Consider the following 21,225-nt stretch of genomic DNA (forward strand, 5'->3'; position numbering starts at 1 on the left):
AGATGATTTAAGTGGGGATGTGATTTTTAATGGCCTTTATTTTCTGTGGTGCAGCGAATTTCCTGAAGTTGACAACTTTTAAATGATCACTTTTTGCTGGTGTCCTTAAAAGTCAAAGTGGCAGATGGTTCTGGTGGCAGGAACAGAGAAGGGAGAGACAGAAACACTTGGTTCTACAGTAGAGCCTCAGAGTTCCGAACATCTTGGGAATGGAGGGTGTTCGTAACTCTGAACAAAACGTTATGGTTCTTTCAAAAGTTTACAACTGAACATTGATTTAATGCAGCTTTGAAACTTTACTATGCAGAAGAAAAATGCTGCTTTTAACCATCTGAATTTAAGTGAAACCAGCTCAGGGTCCTTACCTGATCAGATCTTTTTTTTTAAATTTCCCTTTATGTTTTTAGTTATTTATGTTTAACACAGTACTATACTGTACTCTGTTTGCCCCCTCCCCCGCTTTTTTTTTTTTTGTCTCTGCTGCTGTCAGATTGCATACTTCTGGTTCGAAATGAGGTGTGTGGGTGACTGGTAACTCTGAGGTTCCACTGTAGTTCTGTTCTGGCATTGATTCACTGTGCAGCCATGTTCAAGTCACTTCATCGCTCTGTGACTCAGTTTCCTCATCTATCTAGCAGGGGTAATAGTCCTGTCCCTAACGTACTTTGTAGAAGAGGTGTGGGATTAATCAGTGTTTACATAAACATGTTGAGCTCCTCAGATGAAAGGCATTTGGGAAGTACAAGATAATTAACATTAGCCATGAAATACTTTTTTTAATGGCGATTGCAAACAGCCGCTCATGCAGTGTTCCAGAGACACAAAACTTCAGTGTCTGCCTACTTAGAAACATAGACATAGTTTTTCAAAGGCACCCTTTAATTGCCTGGCTTTAATTATTTTCTCATGCAACTGCCCTGTGACACTCAGAGCAATGTTTACATGAGGTTTAGATTGGCAAGTGTGTGTAATTAAAGGGCACTCCCTTTAATATCCAGATATCCAGCCTGCATATAAACTGGTGAGATCAGTTAGGGATTGTCCTCTTGGCTCTGAAGAGCATTTCAAAGAACCGCCCACCCTCTCAGAAATGTATAGACGCAGACACATGGCCTATATACAGAGGCCTATGCTACCTGCAGAATTAAAATAATATAGCAAGTGTAGTAAACAACGTTCTCTGTAGGACCTATGTGGTGGTGTGCAGTGTTTGTTATTGTGGTACTTAGCATCTAGCCAAGGACAAGAGAACAAGCTGCATAACCAGCTGCATTCTCAGGGCTGTGCTGCTGTGCTTAGTCGAGAAGCTGCTCACACACACAACAAGCAACCTCCCCAAATGGGTGGGCATATTGCCCCTCCATTGAGAACACAGGAATGAAATAAACCTGTCTGTTACATGGAATGTGCCGAGAAGGATGGTTTCATTTCTGATTTCTGAGAGAACCTTGCAAACTGGAGAGAATAATATAGCTGTTATAAAAGGCAGAGGTGCCTGTATCCTTTGTGAGTAGCCTGTTTAGTGACCCACGAGAACACACACAGAAGTCCTCTGGGAAGCTAAGAGTTCCTATCAGTAGAAATGTCCATGCTGAATTGTATTGCCTGGAGAAACCCTGATGCTCACATGGAAATATGTTTGGGCTAGTGTCTCTTTAGAGTCTATGCCCTTGTAGGACTAGCAATCCAGGGAACTTGAAAATAAGATCTCTGGGTAATGGGATGTCCCAGTGAGATACAAAGGCTGAGATTCAGGCATATGGAAAAAGCTCCCCAGAAATCAAGTTAGTAGACAATACCTGTTGCCGAGGGACACCTAGCTCTAACAGGAGACTGTTTCCATGCAGCATTGTTGCACCCCTTCAGGGATGCTGGCCAGCCTCATAGCAAAGAATCATACACGTGTAGGACTGGAAGGGACCTTGAGAGGTCATATAGGGCATGTCTACACTACAGGATTATTCCGATTTTACAAAAACCGGTTTTGTAAAACAGATTTTATAAAGTCAAGTGCACGCGGCCACACTAAGCACATTAATTCGGTGGTGTGCATCCATGTACTGAGGCTAGCGTCGATTTCTGGAGCGTTGCACTATGGGTAGCTATCCCATAGTTCCCGCAGTCTCCCCCACCCATTGGAATTCTGGGTTGAGATCCCAATGCATAATGGTGCAAAAACAGTGTCGCGGGTGATTCTCAGTAAATGTCGTCACTCAATCCTTCCTCCGTGAAAGCAACGGCAGACAATCATTTCACGCCCTTTTTCCCTGGATTGCCCTGGCAGACGCCATAGCATGGCAACCCTGGAGCCTGTTTTGCCGTTTTTCACTGTCACCGTATGTGAACTGGATGCAGCTGACAGAGGCGGTACTGCAGTGCTACACAGCAGCATTCATTTGCCTTTGCAAGGTAGCAGAGACGGTTACCATCTGTATTGCACCATCTGCCATTGTAAATTGGTGATGAGATGACGGTTATCAATCATTTTGTACCATCTGCTGCTGTCATGGGTGCTCCTGACTGGCCTCGCTGAGGTCGGCCGGGGGCGCATGGACAAAAATGGGAATGACTCCCGGAGTCATTCCCTTCTTTATGTTTTGTCTAAAAATAGTCAGTCCTGCCTAGAATATGGGGCACGTCTACTAGAGAGCCAGAGAGCACAGCCGCTCCTGGTCAGAGCCCCAGAGATCCCGCAGAAATGATGAGCTGCATGCCATTCTAGGGGGTGCCCCTGCAACAAACCCACCCGTTGCTTCCCTCCTCCCCCAACCCTCCTGGGCTACCATGGCAATGTCCCCCCATTTGTGTGATGAAGTAATAAAGAATGCAGGAATAAGAAACACTGACTTTTTAGTGAGATAAAATGAGGGAGAGGAAGCCTCCCACTGCTATGATAGTCCAGGCAGTACAAAATCTTTTCTTTAAACATGAAAAGGGGGGGCTGATAGAGCTCAACCTCCAGTTGCTATGATGAGGACGATTACCAGCCGTTCTGTACCATCTGCCGGAAATGACTGGGAGTCATTCCCATTTTTACCTAGGCGCCCCCGGCCAACCTCACCGAGGCCAGCCAGGAGCACTCACGGGATGATGACGGTTTTCCACCATTTTGTACCGTCTGCCATCAGGAAAAGAAGAGGCGGGGATGCTGCTGTTCAGCGTCGCAGCACCGCGTCTACCAGCAGCATGCAGTAGACATACAGTGACACTGAAAAATGGCAAGAAATGATTGTTTTCCCCTTTTCTTTCACAGGGGGGAGAGGGGGGTAAATTGACGAGATATACACTGAACCACCCCGGACAATGTTTTTGACCCTTCATGGAATTGGGAGCTCAGCCAAGAATGCAAATGCTTTTTGGAGACTGTGGGGACTGTGGGATAGCTGGAGTCCTCAGTCCCTGCTCCCTCCCTCCATGAGCGTCCATTTGATTTTTTGGCTTTCCATTACGCTTGTCACTGTCCTGAGTCCCTGCTGTGGCCTCTTTCTGTCATAGTCTGGAGATTTTTTCAAACGCTTTGGCATTTCGTCTTCTGTAACAGAACTCTGATAGAACAGATTTGTCTCCCCATACAGCGATCAGATCCAGTATCTCCCGTACGGTCCATGCTGGAGCTCTTTTTGGATTTGTGACTGCATCGCCACCCGTGCTGATCAGAGCTCCATGCTGGGCAACAGGAAATGAAATTCAAAAGTTCGCGGGGCTTTTCCTGTCTACCTGGCCAGTGCATCCGAGTTCAGATTGCTTTTCAGAGCGGTGACAATGGTGCACTGTGGGATACCCCCCGGAGGCCAATACCGTCAAATTGCGGCCACACTAACCCTAATCTGACATGGCAGTACCAATTTCAGCGCTACTCCTCTTGTCGAGGAGGAGTACAGAAACCAGTTTAAAGAGCCCTTTATAGCGATATAAAGGGCCTCGTTGTGTGGACAGGTGCAAAGTTAAATCGGTTTAATGCTGCTAAATTCTGTTTAAACGCATAGTGTAGACCAGGCCCTAGTCCAGTCCCCTGCACTCAAGGCAGGACTACATAATAACTAGATCATTCCTGGCACATGTTTGTGTAACCTGTTCTTAAAAACCTCCAATGACAGAAACAATTATGTATTAACTATATTGATTACCTAAGAATTCCCAACTAACACTTTGGCAATGGTCCCAAAAGTGGTGCCCGCAGGCATCATGGCGCCCGCTGGGGCATTTTTATGTGCAGCCGCATAAAAATGAAGCCACAGCCCTGCACCTGACGGGGACATAGAACTCAGGCTGCGAGCATGGTGTTCTCTGTTCCCAGCAGGCGCGGAACCCGCCTAGTGCCTAGCAGGGGAGACAAGCCGCTGCCCTGTGCCTGACGGGGACAGAGAACTCCGGGGCTGCAGGCTGTGGGCGCCAGTGTTCTCTGTACTTACGGCTTCTCTCCAGCTTCTCTCTGGATTCATATATTATGTTATATTAAATATGATGTTTTTCGTATTATTTAATGTAAAAATACAAAATAAGCCTTGAAAAATTGTTGGCTCCCGCCACACTCTTCTGAAAACATGAATGTGCTACTGGCCACAAAAAGGTTGGGGACCACTGGTCTAAGGTTTGGTAGGTTCTTGTCCCAAGATCAGGCCCAGTATTATTAGAATCACTTGTGAACCCTGGCATCCACGATTTCAACATTTTCACTTAACAAAAACATTCTGAATTTGCAGTAGTTTTATTAACACAGATAGCAAAGTTACAAACACTCCAACTCAACAAGATAGAAAAACATAAAATGAGTGTCTGAGCAGCCATATACTCACTCCATCCCTTGCAGAACAACCTGAAGTGTTAATCGTTATTTTCCATGTCACCATCACCAGTGGTTCTTGTCTTGGCCTGTCCCAGGCATGCAGGCTGTGATACAGCTTTGATAATGTGTTGTACAGACTCCACTAAGTCTAATGTTTCAGCCCCTCTTCCTCATTTGAACTCCCACACCCCACTAATGTTGGGGTGCCTTTCATCTCAGGCTTATTAGCACATATGTAAATTAGTTATCATGGTATTCTTGTGGTTGGACATCTGCTGACATCTGATGTCTGCAAAATCCCCAGAATGCTTGAACCAGCTTTAACTGGTACATTGCAGTATCTATTTTCTAAATATCAGGACTTTTATCGCACTTCTTATATCCTGGGGTATTGGGCCATGGCCATCTTGTGATAACATGATCTGGGGTCACTTTACTGGTTAGCTGCTTACATCAAATTATTCTTTGGCCCTGAGGCCTTGTTTGGCTATGCTAAATAGCTTACCGGCCTGAGGCTTGTAGGCTTTCCTATTACTGCCTTAATCCATGGCTATCTCACACCTGCCTGTACCTGTAGGCTACGCCCTTTAAAATGCCATTCACTTCAGCAGGGAGCTGCTGCAATGGAACCAAAAGCCCAGCAAAACAGCAGGGTTTGGTAGAGGCTGGTTCTTTGCTTTCAGAAAGCAGAGAGAGCTTCCCTACAGAGACTCTGCCTCCGGGGTGCTCCAGGGCCTCCTTTCGGACAGAGGAGGAGAGCACGAGGCACCAGCTGGCCCTGACTGTTCTAAGAGAGCTAAGCTCTTTGACCCCTTCTAGGAAGGGTTAACGTTCCTGTCAAATTGACCATGTTGCTCACACGTTTACCTTCTCTGTAAGCTGTCCCCTCCTTCCGAAGGGACCCTCCAGAAGCCCCACAATCTCTTATACCGTCTCCTAAAAAATACCTGGCTGTTCTAGACAAAGGTGAGCGGTGTCACTCAGCAGCACTCCAGCCACCACCCTATTCTGGCTCTGGATGCAAAGCGTGTGTCTGTACCCAACTGTAAAGACAGCCAAACCTTCACTGGACAGGTCCTGCTCTCCCTGTGCAGGCAGGGACCTGCTGCAGGAGGCGCAGGCTTCCTTGGGAGCTGTTCTGGAGCTGCTACGTGTTGGGTGCACAACAACTCCCCCCCCAATTCTTAAAGGCCCCAGCCCCTGGAGTGCTCTTCTGCTTCTGCCTGTACTGGTGTCTCTGAACCATTTCCCTCACCTCAGGTGCACAGCCAGTTTCTTTAGCTAGGTCCCAGTGAGATGTAGGGAGCACTTAGGCAGGTGGTGGTGTGTATTAGCTGTTCAGACTGACAGCTTCTGCAAGTGGCACACTAGTTTATGCTCAGCCCAACTCCCCATCCAGCAGACGTTCTAACGTGCATTTGATGTGTAATGAACATGGCCATGGCAGGGGCAGACACTCAGACCTCAGGCTAGTCCATTTGCTCTGCCTCTGACCAGGAGTAACACAGCCCTTATAAAGCTACCCGGACACCACGTCCAGCTCAGGGTACCAACAGCCTTGGTGCCATGAACCTTCCTTCCATGTTGAAACTGCCCCTCTTCCACTTGTGGCTCCAGCGTGATGCAACTACTCTGGTCATCCTAATAGCCTGTTAGATAGTCACAAGGATAATAATGAAGTGCAACTGCAATGAGTCATCTTAGTGCAGCATTAAGGCATCCTCTTTGCTCTCAAATAGCATTGCATGTTCAGAACAGAAATAACACTCGATTACTTTGGAGCTGTATACATGGAGTGTAACTCAGCGTCACATTTCCAAAGCTGACAGTACTGAAAAACCACTAGTTCAGTGGGACTGGGAACCCTATAGATGCAGGGGAGGATGGGGAGTTGTGATGTCATATTTATACATTGTCCTTTTGAACAGGACAGCCAGTAGGACAGTCAGTAATGGCACATTGGACAAAGGTGGGGCTCGAGCCTTCCTTGGAATGGCAAAGGGCTGGCGCAATAGGCAGCAATGTGGTCGTGTCCTGTTCGTGAGAAGGCGGCTTGTTTATTATAGGGGTCAGAGATTACTTACAAACAGCCCTCCCTGAGCTGCAGTTTCCAGATGAAAGCATATGTTGGGGACATTGATCACCACAATAAAATGTTCTGCTCCAAAAAGCAGCAGCTCTGAGACTTTTGATCTTGTTCCACAATCAATAGGGTTCCTCGTGTGCTAGATGTTCTGATCATGGCTCCTGGGGTGTTTGCGAAGAAGCACTTCATGCTGTGGTCATTCTGGTTTGTTGCCAGCTCTTTGTGGTGCTGGAGCAGGCATGTCACGAGCTGCTTCTCTATCAGGGTTGCTGCCCCAGAGATGAGAGCGCCTTCTGTGCCCAGTTGGTTTGGTCAAGCCATCTTCTCTTTTTGTAAGCTGATCAGGACACCAATCTGTTTTTTTCATAAGGTCTGTATTTAAGGCTTGTTTACAGCTAAAATCAATTCATGTTGAGGCAGAGAGATTCTGCATAGGTGGACCAAACCCTGTCTTGTTAAAGGGTACAGAGAGGAGGTGTGCACAGCTGACTTCAGCAATTCCAGCAGTGTTCCCAGCATTCCAACACGAATGCATTTTTCTCTTGGAAGCCAGGTCAGAGAGCAGGGGAGACGCATTGCACAGGCAGATCTCTTGCTGTGTGTAGCAGAGGTAGATCTCATGTGAAGTGTAGGAGTGTTCTTGTGAGGAGGGGGAATATACGTACGGAATGATTGGCTACTCCGGCAATCTCTCTAAATACCTGGCTGTGACTGAGGGCTGGGTGAGTGCTTTGGCAATGTGTGCTGGGATCTCCTGATGCGAAGAGTGATGTGAGTTCCTGACCTTCGCATCACCAAGGAGTTGGGGAAAATGCTCCTTGCCCGTTCCCTAGAATACCCCATTGAGTGAGCTGCTGCAGCCCCCTGTGACGGTGCCATACTGTGCTGTAATCTTTAGCAGCGATGGAGGGTAGCCACACGTTTCTAGTTTGAGATTGTTCTTTAGGTCCAGAGTGGTCGCACTTCTGTCAGGCTGGCTTGTATTCCAATGCTGAATGCGATATCTGTATCTCACTAAGTCTGAGTATGTGTCGCTTCTCTTCATGTGTTCTCTGTACACTGTCATCTGTCTGTCCCAGTTCCAGCAGCCTACACTGCTTTGATTTATGGCAAAAGTGGGCGGTGTCTAAAAACGTGGGGGAGGGAGGGTTTCCCAGCCCCATAAAAAGTACCAGAGTTAGCGTTCCTAGGCATTAGCAACCCGTGCCTGTGCTTTGAAAAGGAACAGGCGCTCTCCTGGACACGCCTACAACCCAAGCCCGTTTTCCATGGTGGTGGCATTTCTCCCTCCCTTCCATTTTGAGAGGCCCTTGAAGTAAAGGAGGCACCAAAGACGTGCTCCAGCAGGGCTCAGCATAACTGTCAGATTCTGCTGCTTCTCCAAGTGGGAATGTGCTTTACAGGTGACTCAGATGGGCCAGTGCTCATTCCCTTCCCCTGCTCTCCGCCCAGCAGAACTGCAGCAGCATCTTTCTCACCCTAGGAAGAAGGGGGACATAGGATCTCTTGATTTTCCCCACTCTTAGCATGTTCAGTTAACAACTGTTTGTGAGAGAGCCGTGGCCGCCTGCACTAAGCTGCTGCCAACTCTCCCTTACTCACACTGCCCTGGTGGAACAGGGCCCTGGTGCAGCTGGCAAGGCTGCCAGCGTTTGTCTGTGTTCCTCAGCATTCTCGTTCCCAGAACAGACTGAGCGGTCTCCATCTCACAGGAGGAACAAGGGCTTCTTTACCCATCAGTATTGTGGGCAACATGGATTAAGCCTGTGGATGCCATGTGTAACTTGCATATTCTATGCCACACAAATGCACAGCCCAGGCCTCTGAGGTACACATCTCAGCCGTCCCTGGGCTAGGAGAGTTGAGAGACACCTGGGAAGTGGGAGGTTTTCCACACCTCTTTATTAACTTTTGGCTCAGAATTCGCCTGATTTTATGAACTGATTTTACTTTCATTGGAATGCGTGTTTTTTCCAAGGATGGTTCAATTTTTGAATGCTCTCCTAGCTAATGGCCAGCCTGTGCTTTGTGATGCAGCTTGGAGAGGCTCTGAAGCTGTGCTGGCAGTGGGGGGCCCTTAGTGGCAGCTTAGAAACCCTGCACTCTTTTTCACAGGCTCTTCTGAGCAGAACATGCACCAACAACAGTTGAGTTACACTTTACCTGTCACGGCTTTGAAAGGAGGCAAAAAGATTTTCCCCTGCCCACATTTTCCGTGTCGATATTTACATAGGCATGTAATAAAAAAGTCACTCACGCTGTGAGCCAATATTTAAAGGTTATTTCCAAAATAGCAAAACTGGGGTTAGCTTATGTGCTTGGCAAATTCTGTTTTTATAGTGAGTTTCCAGTTATATAAATATAAAACCATCCTTTAATCCAGTCCACTGTTTTGTAATTTTCAAAGCTGCCAAACTTATGTGGATTTCAGAGCAAAAGCCACCTCTGGCTAAACTCACACATGCCAAGTGGTGAATTTGTCTAACCTTTATGAATGAGAAGAAAACAGGCGAACGGCATTATAGAAGTGCAAAATGCTATTATTGCTCAGTGTATCCACCTTTGAAAATAGGGTTCTTTGAGATGTGGTGTGACACCCGTCACCATAGCACCAGCTAACTCAGTACCCTGGGTTGTGCATAGCGAATGCACCAACACTTTAAGAGGTTCCAAAAATAATGAGATTGAAAATGTGCCCCCCCACACCAGGAGCATGCCCAGCATCTGGCACATGGACTTTTGGGGGGATTGTTAACAAAATGCTACCCAGATTTGTGTCACAGCTCCAAGGGGACTTGCCCTGATTGTGTAGCCTCCAAACCTCCAGAAGTGCGTTCACACACACAGCTGCTCTGCGGATTCAGGGGAGTATGTGCTCCTCCCCATAGGCACCAACTTCTCCTGGCACTGGTGGGTGCTCACGCTGCCCCACTCCAACTCCATCCCTGCCCCATCCCCATTCCAATCCCTTCCCCAAAGTCTCCACCCCCTCCCTGCCCCTATTGGACTCCTTCCCCAAATTCCCGCCTCCTCCCCATAGCACGCTGCGTTCACGCTCCTCCCCCTTCCCTCCCGCAGCTTGTTACACCGCGAAACTGCTGTTTCACGGTGGCAAGCGCTGGGAGGAGAAGCAGGGATGGCGTGCTCCGGGGGGGAGGCGGAGGTGAGCTGGGGTGGGGTAGGGAGCTTGGCTGCAGTGGGTGCAGAGCACCCACCAATTTTTCCTCTTGGATGCTTTAGCCATGGAGCACCCACGGAGTTGGCGCCTATGCTCCTCCTCCCCCATCACCCTCCCAAAACCTTTTACCGGTTCCCAGATTGTCGATTCAAAACCACCTGTTAAATTAGCTGCTGATAGCAAGGGGGTCCCCTCTATAATAGTGGCCTCAGTTATCTCTTTGATTTGCTTCTTTTGAGGATGTTAAAACCTCCAGAAAGTTGTCTTGGCAATAAGAAAACGAGTCTTGCCCTTAATAAGTCAGGCTGCCTTATGCATTCCTGTATGTAGGAGTAAGAGAAATGATCCAGTTTGCGTAGACTAGTGAAACACCATCCTGCTCTAGTGCAGACAGGCTGGCAGTGGCCGTGTGTTTACACTGTAATTGTGGATGCACGGCTGCCCAGGGAGCGTTCCCCGCTGGCTTACATGGCTAGCTCTGGGACCCAGGAGAGAGGGATTCTGCAAATTGTTCAGAAATCATTGCTAACTCTCATGTGGAAAGGAAATTTCTCTTCCTGCTTTTTATTGCGCTGGAGAGGGAATGCACAGCAGATTACAAACTAGATTCCCTGCTGTGCTGATGCTACATGTGCCCAGTCTGTGGTTTGTAGGAGGGTGTAGAAACATGCTGCCTGCGCTCTGCAGACACAGATTGTCTCTGGAGGCGGCGCAGTCAGCAGGAATCACACGCCTGTCTGTTTGTACAGGTGTCCCATGCTAGTAGCGCTCCCGTTGGCTCCTGCAAAGGGACACTGAGCTCCTACCCTGAAAGCCGAGGAGGGCTTGTTAGCACAGCCCCTTCCCTCTCATGCTTGTGGGCCCATGAGCCCTCTTCCTCAAACTGAGTGATGCTGCAGGAAGAGGAGGGGAGCAACTGAAATGTGCCACAGCTGAATTAGAACCCACATCCTCTCTGCCTAGCAGCAGCCCCATCGGGTCTATCAGCATGACCCTCTGTACCCTGTATTGGGAATTAGCACGCTGTGCTAGCAACCCCATACTGTCCTGATGGGCTAAGCATGCTGGCACAGGTGAGCTCAAGCTCGCCTTTGGAGAGGATGCTCCTAATACTTCGCTGTTGACTAGCCCTTGTCATCCAGGGGTCAACAGGGCTTTACAAACATGAATCAGTATTAAACCTCAGCACCCCGTCCTGGCAGGCAAGCATTATCTCCCACTGTCTAGAGAGCCAGGGGCTGAGAAGTGGAGAGCTCTATGTTCATCTGTCCCTGGCGGCGCAGCTTCTGTCTTCTGGCTGAAGACAGAAGCTGCCACCGAATTGCCGCTGCTGCAGAAACGCGCGTGCCGCCCTAATGGCATATGGACTGCACCTGCCATCCGCGGCGGCAATTCGGCGCGCTACTTGGGGGCAAAAACAGTAGAGCCAGCCCTGGTCCCCAGTAACTGGTTCTCGTGAACCTCATAAAACAGCTCCATGGGCCCAGCAAGAGGCCTCGTTGCTGGGAGAGCTGGGACACGTGCTCTCCAGCTGCTTGTTACTGCATCCTCTCAGGTAGCCAGTGTCAAACTCCTCCACAGCCCACCCCCAGGCCCTTGGAGGACCCCCCCCCAGCTCTGAGAGGGACAGGATCAGCTGATGGAGTGCCCTGAAGATGGACTCCAATTTAAAAAACCAAACGCCATCTTTCCCACAAGACAGAATGGTTCTGAGAGAGGGCGTTCCCTCCAGGGCCTTCTCCATGCTGTCCAGGCTTGTGTGGACACAGGAGTGGCAGGTTTGTATAATTTTGGTGATGCCCAGAATGGGCCCAAGTCCCCACCGCACACACATATCTGCCTTGTAAGATGATATATATTTTTTAAAATAATGTAAAAATGTGAGAGCTCGGGGGGGGACTGAGGATGAGGGGTTTGCGGTATGGGAGGGGCTCGGGCAGAGGGTTTGGGTGTAGGGGTAAGGGCTGCGGGTGGGGCCAGAGATGAGGGGTTCATGGTGCAGGAGGGGGCTATGGCAGAGGGTTGGAGTGCGGGAAGGTGGGGGCTCTGACTGGGGGTGTGGGCTCTGGGGTGAGGCGGGGCCAGGGATGAGGAGGTTGGGGTGTGGGAGGGGCTGGGGCAAAGGGTTGGAGTGCAGGGATGTGGGGGCTCTGGCTGGGGGTGCAGGCTCCGGGATGGAGCGGGGCCAGGAATGAGGAGTTTGGGGTGCAGGTAGGCCAGAGAGGACTCCCTCTGCCAGCCCTCTCCCCACTGGCAGCAGCAAGCTCCAGGGGAGCGACCCCCTTTCCCTTTGGCAGCACACTCACCTCACAGCACTGTCACTGCATGTGCTCCTAGGGCCCCTCTCAGGTCCAGGGAGTCCCCTCACCTACCCTGTGGGGCATGCGGGGCGGAGCTGCCATCACGTGGGCACCACCTCCCGTGCTGCTGCCCCTCACTGAGGGTGGGGGATGGGGCTGCCCCTTGCCTGTGGGGGGGCAGGAGCAGTGACTGCAGGCAAGGGTGCTCCCTATGCTGGTGGAGGGTCCTGCTGGAAAAGGGAAGGTCCATCCGTCAAAGGCAGAAGGGCAGGGTCAAGGTCAGCCTGGGTCAGCCTGCCCTGACACCCGTGGCTGGGGGGGCTAGAACCAGGAGCCGGCAGAGCGGAGTGCAGCACGGAGCTGCAGGTAGGGGTCTGCTGCCTAAGCAGGGAGGGATGCTCAGGGGACGCACATGGGGACAGCAGGTGGGGCTGTGGGAGAGACCAGGCCCCGAAGCTTGATGGTGCCGAACCCCCAGCCCCTGAATATTGCTGGAGCATGGGCACCACAGGCTCATATAACTTTCCGCCCCTGGGCATCGGTTCGTCCCTGGCTAACTGTCATGGGCCGAGCAACTGAGTTTCTGCTTCCTCCAGGGCAGTCCAGGAGGCAGAGGTGGGGCCCAGGATGTGCCTTTTGGCCCTGGCTGACACTGGAAATGAAGAAATCAGTCCAGTGGGGGAGAGGCATTCCCCTAGCAGGCCAGCAGCCAGCAGAGTCCCCCTGCAGCCTTCCTCAGTTCCTTGCCACATGTGACTCCTAATGGGACGGGTCTCCCATTTCACTGGGGAGCTGGGAACCAATTCCCTGACCATGGGACTCCAGGAGCCCACCAGTCCCATGTCAGCTGGTCCCCAGGAGCCTGCAGTGCGCGTTAACTAGGGCACACGGACGTCTACCATTAACCCACATCTCTTGTTTCCCAGTGGCAGCCCAACTCCTTGGAAACTCCGGCAGCCTCCGCCAGAACGAGCCAACAGGCCTGGCATCATTACTTAGTGGGAATGTTCTTGTTTTTCATGTCAGGTTGAAGCCCCAGAAGAGACCAGGCAATGGTGCTTCCCAGCCATGTGAGAATATTGTGGTCGCGTACTACTTCTGTGGAGAGCCCATCCCTTACCGCACCTTGGTCAAGGGGCGTGTGGTCACGCTGGGACAGTTTAAGGAGCTGCTCACCAAGAAAGGGAACTACAGGTAAGGCAGAGGAGAGACCTACGGTGAAGTCCATTCAGCACAGCCTGCCCCTAGGTCTCTGCTTTCCACGGGTGGCCATGTTCACCTTTTGGCTCTTCCTCCTCTTTGCCCCTAAGGCGGGTGTCGGGGCCTCCCTCTGAGCCGGCAGCACTAGCTCCTTACTGTGTATGTTCCCAAGTACCATGGATGTCATGGTATCTTGTCTTGCAGTGATTCTCTGGAGACGGGGCCATACAAGGTAGACAAGGCAAGGGACTGCCCTGGGGAGGTGTTGTTCCTGAGTCAGCTGGGGACACTGTCTCAGTACAATGCCAGGATGCTAAACCCAAAGCAGCAAGTGTCAAAGGGAGTGGGAATCATGGGGGTGCGCAGGAAACTAAGGAGACAAGGCCCCTCCTATCCCAGAGCAACACCGCCACTGCCCCGGCCTTCTGCACATGGCAGGTTCTCAGGTATGTGCTCCCAGTATTTCGAGCAGGGCCCTTCTTCTTCGAGTGATTGCTTATGTGTATTCCACAATAGGTGTGCATGCTCGCCACATGCGACGGTGCCAGACTTTTTTTCCCTAGCAGTACCCATAGGGGAGCCCCCTTAGCGACCCCTGGAGTGGCGCCTCCAGGGCGCAGTAAAGGGGCGCTGCGCATTCCCCCCACCCTCAGTTCCTTCTTGCCACCAGTGATGGTGCTTCGGAACTGCTCTGCTACAGCTTTGCTGTGGCTCGTCCCAAGAACTGCTTGTTCGTTCAGTGTGTGGTACCTGTAGTTAGTTAGTTGATTAGTTAGTTTAGTTTAGCTAGAGCACCAGGGCTGGGGCATGCCCTGTGCCCCAGATTTTAAGTCGTGTGACACTTGTAGGCGACCTATGCCAGTGAGTGATCCGCACGTGGACTGTTTACGCTGTTTGGGGGAAACCATCTCAGCAATTGCTGCAAGATTTGCTAGTCGTTGAAGCCTAGGAACAAGAGAGGAAGGGACATTAGGCTCTAGGCTATTCTGATGGAGTCAGCGCTGACCCTGGCTCCGGCGCGCCACTCCAAGTTGGCACCGGGCACCACGGTGTCAGAGCATGGCGACCCTTCGGCGCCATCAACTCTTCGGCACTGTAGAGGAGAGGGAGGAGCCCTTGGATTCCCTGTTTAATGTACTGTCCTCCTCGGCACTGGGCAGGGTGGCCTTGCCTCTCCACGAAGGGGTGGCGAAAATTTCAAATATCCTGTGGCAAACCCCGGCCTCATTGGTCCCCATCTCTAAAAGAGCGGAACGCAAGTATTTTGTGCCTGCCAAGGGGCATGAATACTTGTACACCCACCCTGCTCCTAACTTTCTGGTGGTCGAGTCAGTCAACCACAGGGAATAGCAGGGCCAACTAGCCCCTACCCCGAAAAATAAAGATTTGAGGAGGCTGGACTCATTTGGAAGAAAAAATTATTTGTCCTCGAGCTTCCAGTTACACGTGGTGAACCACCAGGCTCTCTCCTGGACCGGTATGAGTTCAATCAGTGGGGCTTCCTGCCCAAGTTCGAGGACTTCCTCCAGGAGCGTGACAGAAAGGAGTTCAACATGCTGGTGGAGGAGGGTACAGTGACTGCCAGGGCAACCCTACAGGCAGCTTCAGATGCAGCGGACATGGCCGTGCGGTCCATGGCCTCCACAATATCCATGAGAAGGGTATCATGGCTCCTGCTCTCTGGGCTGTCCAGCAAGGTGCAGAGCTCCCTGCAGGGCCTCCCATTTGATGGCAAAGCTCCGTTTGCAGAACAAACGGATACAAAGCTGCATGGCCTGAGAGACTCCTGCACGACACTCCAGACTCTGGATCTCTATGCTCCGGCTCCAGCTAAACCGAAGTTCAAGCCACAGCAGACTCCCACCCAGGCCACCCATTCAAAATACAAGACCACTTATAAAAAGTCACGGGACTAAAAGAGGTACCTGCAGAGGCAGTCTCGGCCTGCCTCCCAGCCTGGGTCCTCCAAGGGCAAGCAGGCAGGAAAAAGGTGATTTTGAAGGGATGCCCAGGGCGCACTGCCAGTTCTCATCAGAAATGTATGTTCATGGTAGCGACCTACCTCAGGCTCCGGGGGTCCAGATCTTCCCCTATCTGACAACTGATTGGCCAAGGGCAGCTCCCGGTCGCAGGTGCGGGATCACGTGGCGCTTCTTCTGCCCACGTGCGCCACTTTGGGCCACGTTAGTCTCAGTACAACGTATAGAGCTTATCGGGGCAGTCCTGAACGCCTCATTGGCTAGAGGCTCCCTCCTAACGGACAGGTTCAAGACCCTGAAGGGGCTCATCGACACGGTCACAAGGTTTCCAGTGACAACAGCCAGAGCGTGCCTCCAGTTCTTGGGTCACATGTCAGGGTGCACATATGTGGTCCATCACGCCAGACTCAGGATGAGGCCCCTCCAGCTCTGGTTGGCCTAAGAGTTCTCCCAGGCCAGGGACAGAATGGACAAAGTCCTCACGGTCCCCAAGCCAGTGATCATTTCCCTACAATGGTGGTCCTGCCCGAGAAACATGCTCCAGGGAGTCCCATTCAGGAGCAGGGCTCCGTAGCTGGAACTGATGTCCAACGCATTGGACCTGGGATGGTGGGCATATGTGAGGAACGTTCAGACCCAAGGTCTATGGTCGGCTCAGGATCTGACGCTGCACATAAGCATCAAGTTGCTCAGGGCGGTACGGCTGGCATGCATGGCCTTCCGCTCACACCTGGAGGGCCGGGTGATCAGGGTTTTCACGGACAACACGGCCTCGATGTTTTACATCAACAGGCAAGGCAGGGCCTGATCCTCTGCCACGAAGCCCTCAGGCTGTGGGACTTTCATATTGCTCACGACATCTGCCTACAGGCCTTCCATTTACCAGGCACCTGGAACTCACAGGCAGATCACTTGAGCAGGGACTTCTCCTCTCAGCACAAGTGGTCTCTCCACCCAGGGGTGGTGTACAGACTTTTCCAAGTGTGGGGAACTACCCAGGTGGACCTGTCCGTGACTCGGCAGAACTGTCGCTGTCCCCGGTTCTGCTCTGTGGGGTGCTGGGACAGGGCACTATCTCTGATGCCTTCCTCCTGTCCTGGTCAGGCCAGTTCCTCTGTGCCTTTCCCCCATTCCCACTGATCGGCAAGGTCCTGGAAAAGATAAAGACGGACAAGGCCCAGGTCCTTTTGATTGCCCTGGCATGGCCCAGGCAGCATTGGTATGGGACCCTCATGGGCCTGGCTGTCGCCCCACAGTGGCAGTTGCTGTCCCGCCCGGACTTACTCTCCCACGACCAGGGCTGCCTCCTCCACCTCAGCCTAGCAGCACTCCACCTCACGGCATGGCTGCTCAGTGGTTAGGCCGGGAGGAAAGGATGTGCTCGGAAGGGGTTCAGCGCATCCTCTTAGAAAGCAGGCGACCCTCCACGCACCGAGCCTACTTGGCAAAGTGGTCTCGGTTTTCCAGATGGGCGGACAAGCAGGGCGTTTCCCCGGTGGCTGCTCCGATCCAGCTGATTCGGGACTACCTCCTTCACCTTAGAGCCCAGGGTGTGGCACCCTCGTCAGTCAAGGTGCACCTGGTGGCCATATTGGCCTTCCACCCACTGGTGCAGGGCCACACGGTATTCTCCCATGCTATGACTGGCCGATTCCTTAAGGGGCTGGATTGCCCTCAGTCCCGCAGTGGGACCTAAACCTGGTGGGCCCCCGTTTGAGCCACTAGCTACATGCTCCTGGTCACACATCTCGTGGAAGGTGGCCTTCCTGGTGGCAGTCACGTCAGCTAGGCAGGTCTCTGAACTCAGGGCCCTGACCTCTGACCCCTGTACATGGTGTTTGATAAAGATAAGATCCAGCTCTGCCCACACCCTTTGTTTCGCCCAAAGATGGTCTCTGCCTATCACATTTTTCTGCCAGTCCTCTGCTCCAAGGCAGACAGGCTCTGGCTTTTTACCTGGAGCAGACTAAACCATTCAGCAAGTCCTCATAACTGTTCATCGCCTTGGCCAAGCACATGAAAGGTCGGATGATCTCCACTCGGCGACTCCAACTGGATAACCTCGTGCATCCGTACCTGTTGCGACTTGGTGGGTATCCCCCCACCATCAATTCTGAGGCTATGCTCAACTAGGGTGCAGGCCTCATCGGCTGCCTTTTTAGCCCATCTCACCATTCAGGACATTTGTAGGGCCGCCACATGGTCTTCAGTTCACACGTTCACCTTGCATTATGCGATCGTCTCCCAGACCAGGGAGGATGCCGGGTTCAGCAGGGCCGTCCTCCATCCTGAGAGTTTGTGGACTCCTTCCCACTTCCAGCAGATATGCTTGGAATCATCTATTGTGGAATACACATGAGCAATCACTCGAAGAAGAAGAAGAAGAAGAAAAGACAGTTACCTTTTCCATAACTGCTGTTCTTCGAGATGTGTTGCTCATGTCCATTCCACATCCCGCCCTCCTTCCCCTCTGTCGGAGTTGTCTGGCAAGAAGGAACTGAGGGTGGGGGAAGCGCGCAGCGCCCCTTATACCGCATCATGGAGGTGCCACTCCAGGGGTCGCTAGGGGCGCTTCCCTATGGGTACTGCTAGGGGAAAAACTTCTGGCACCGGTACACATGGTGAGCACACACACCTACTGTGGAATGGACATGAGCAACACATCTCGAAGAATGCCAATTACGGAAAAGGTAACTGTTTTTTCTCTGAGCCTATGCTGAACCCCATGTTCCAACAAGGCAGGGCCTGCAGGGGGCAAGGAGGAGCTGGGAAATCTTTCCCAGTTTTAAAAGAACGGCTTTCTCAACCCTTAAGCAAGGAGGGAGGCAGCACCACACGGGCAGAGAGCCTGGGGTTCAGAGAAATGAGCAGCTCAGACCCTGAGACGCATACGGCTAGTCCAGCGCAGGGCTGTTGGAGAGGCAAGCGAGTGCCTCGGCAGTGTAGGCTAAGCCAGGGCAGGGGCCGAAGGCTCGTTGAGTCCTAGGAATATAGCATCCCTGGCAGAGATGTGCTAGCAGGATCCAGAGAGATCTGACGCCATCCATGTTACCTGTGAGCAGGCAGTGGTGTGAGTGCTTTGCCCATGAGTCTCTCCCGGCAGAGACAGATTAATGAGCCAATGCAGGTGATGTGGTCAGAGGTGTTTTCCCTGGGGCTCCGTTCTGTTGCACTTCCTCCTACAGTGCTGCAGCTGTCATTAGCCGTGAAGACGAGTGAGAATACCCAGTGGCTAAGGAGGTTTCTTGTGTGTGTATTCTTTAAGAGGCAGGTAAAATGGCCTGCCAGGAGCTAATTTAAAGAAGGGTGGATCAGGCAGGAGTTCGGCCTTGGCCCTGAACGTGTGTACACTGTGTGGTGTTGAAGTGGCAAGTTATGGGTATTTTAGGGATTTGGTTCCAAGCTACGCCTGTGCCATGCTGCAGTCCAGATGAGACAGTTCAGCAGCTGAACTCTTTGCAGCCAAACGATCAGGGCAGACAAGGCAGTTTGGCCTGAGCGTGTTTTTCCAAGAGCAGGGTCTGGCTTTGAAGAATGTTACAACAGCAATTGCTGCAAGCAAAAACCTGGTTGTGTACCAAGCCAGCAGCCCCCGAACTCTGCCCAATGGAGAGCTGCCTGCGCTGCATAGAGGCCAGTTTCATTCTAGGACTTGTAGCCTCTCCAAGCCATAGCTCTAGCCTCAAATGGAGAGCAACTTTGGTCCATACTGTGGGATTGTTTGGGGGATGGGCTGCAGGACCCAACTGGTCAGCCCCTGGTGCGAGGAGTGCTGCGAGTATAGTTGAGGGAAGGGCCACTTCCGCTGTATTTGTACTAGGATTGGCAGCATCTGCCTTGGTGAGCCAACCATCACCTGCAAAGCTTATCAGCAGGAACATAAGGCTGGTCCTTGAGTCCAGTCCCCTGCTATCGCAGGCACCTGGTATCTCTTCTGCTGTGCTGCTTCCGAAGGGGAGGGTTTGGTGGAGGGCAGGAGAGGGGTTTTAGTTCTGGCCCTGAAGCCAATTTGGGTGTTATGGATATTTATTCCTGTTTATCACATCCACCCCCCAGGCATTATCACATAGGAATCAGGGGTACGGCATGCTTGGGTTTGAGTCAGCGTGTGGCTTCTGAAGCCTATTAGAGCCCATGGCTGGGGCTGTTGCATGGGACCCTGCAGGGTTCTGGGCTGTTGCCAGCTGGGCTATCCGTTCACATGGCCCCTTCTGCTCTACAGGTATTACTTTAAAAAAGTGAGCCATGAGTTTGACTGCGGAGTGGTGTTTGAGGAGGTACGCGAGGACGAGGCCACCCTGCCCATCTTTGAGGAGAAGATCATTGGAAAGGTTGAGAAGATTGACTAACAGGAGAGCCAAGAGGCCTGGGAAAGATTTTGGAAATCTCAACAGTCTAGAGCAGATCCAGAGTCGGTGCTCTGGGAGGCACAGATCCCTCGGTACTGGGCTGACCCAGGCTGAGGGAGGCACCTCGATCCCTCCCGAGGACTTCCAGGAGCTACGCATTGCCAGTGGGAGGAGTTCCATCACACAGACTTGCCGGCGGGATGCCCGCCAGGCTCCCTGTCCAGACAGAATATTACGTGTATTGTAGCATTGTACAGTTGCATTAGAAAGTGTAATATGACCTTGTTTACTAAAGCTGCATATTTTTGATATATTGTAATAAAAGGAAAATCTTTCCAATGTCACAGTGCTCTTATGTAAATGTAAGACATACAGGTACTTCAGAGCTCACCCAGCGTGTACAGCCATCTGTCCAGCCCGGCATGGAGCCTTGCCTTCATCTGACCCTCCCCGTGTCCTGACAGTGGATGACTTTTAGTTGATGCTACTGTGTGTGTGTTGAGGTGGAGAACTCCCTCAGGGGAGTCCACACAAGCTGCTATCTCTCAGATGCTGATATGGAAGCCCACACTTTGGCTGGCTCATGCTGACAGTACAAAGGCCACAGTAGTGCAGGGGTGAAAATCTGGGTATATGATATTTTAACAAACCACTTTTAATCTGTTAACCTTGCCCATGTTCTAAGCCAGTGGTCTCCAAAGCAGGGTGCGTGCCCCCCAGGGGGTGCGCAAGAGGATCCTTGGGGGTGCGCGGCAGGAGGAGCGCTCTTTTTTTTCCCTTCCAATTTGGCAAAAATGGTAGAGCTGGCGCAGCAGGGGATGCATGCTCAAAAATTTTTTACTGATAGGGGCATGCAATCAAAAAGGTTTGGAGACCACTGTTTTAAGCCACCAGTTCTCCTAGTAGCTTTTTCTCCAAGCATTCTTGTGACTGAATAAACACTGGAGGAGAGGGTTTGTATTTAGGAGCTCCTAACACAGTGGTCTTTTGTTAGAGCACATACTGCGGCTGGTTGTCACTGGAGTCCATATGTGTCTGATTCCTGCAACTCAGGTGCATCCCAGTGGGTGTTAGCTACGGTCCGGCCAGGAGGGGGCACCCGGAGCATGGTGCACCAGGATTAGGGTTGGGATCAGCAGGTACCATTTTGATGAGAGCTTTCTTTGTGAAGTGCTGTCTCCTGCTCTTTTCTCTGCAGATAAGAAGTGATAGTTGGAGAAGTCTGGTGACACCTGCTCCCAGCCCTAAGCCTTTCCCAAGCGTGTGCTTCGCCAGAGGGCTCTCATTGTACATAATTAGCAATCAAAGAGAGCCCTCCATTCAAGCCTCTTGCTTCTTAAGACTTAG

The 21,225-nt window shown here is 51.7% G+C and overlaps 1 protein-coding gene across 3 annotated transcripts in view; it reads left to right on the forward strand.

Moving 5' to 3' along the window:
- Window positions 1-20,217, forward strand: part of AXIN1 (axin 1) — a 166,123-nt gene extending 145,906 nt beyond the window's left edge. For all 3 annotated transcript variants that reach the window (XM_050968156.1, XM_050968158.1, XM_050968157.1), the window contains 2 exons: window positions 13,377-13,544; window positions 19,752-20,217. In XM_050968156.1, coding sequence (XP_050824113.1) covers window positions 13,377-13,544; window positions 19,752-19,878 — 295 coding nt within the window. In that variant the 3' untranslated portion in view covers window positions 19,879-20,217. The remainder of the gene's footprint in view (window positions 1-13,376; window positions 13,545-19,751) is intronic.
- Window positions 20,218-21,225: the final 1,008 nt, after the last annotated feature.

This window comes from Gopherus flavomarginatus, chromosome 9, assembly GCF_025201925.1.
Source record: "Gopherus flavomarginatus isolate rGopFla2 chromosome 9, rGopFla2.mat.asm, whole genome shotgun sequence".
In the NCBI taxonomy this organism is placed as follows: domain Eukaryota; kingdom Metazoa; phylum Chordata; order Testudines; family Testudinidae; genus Gopherus; species Gopherus flavomarginatus.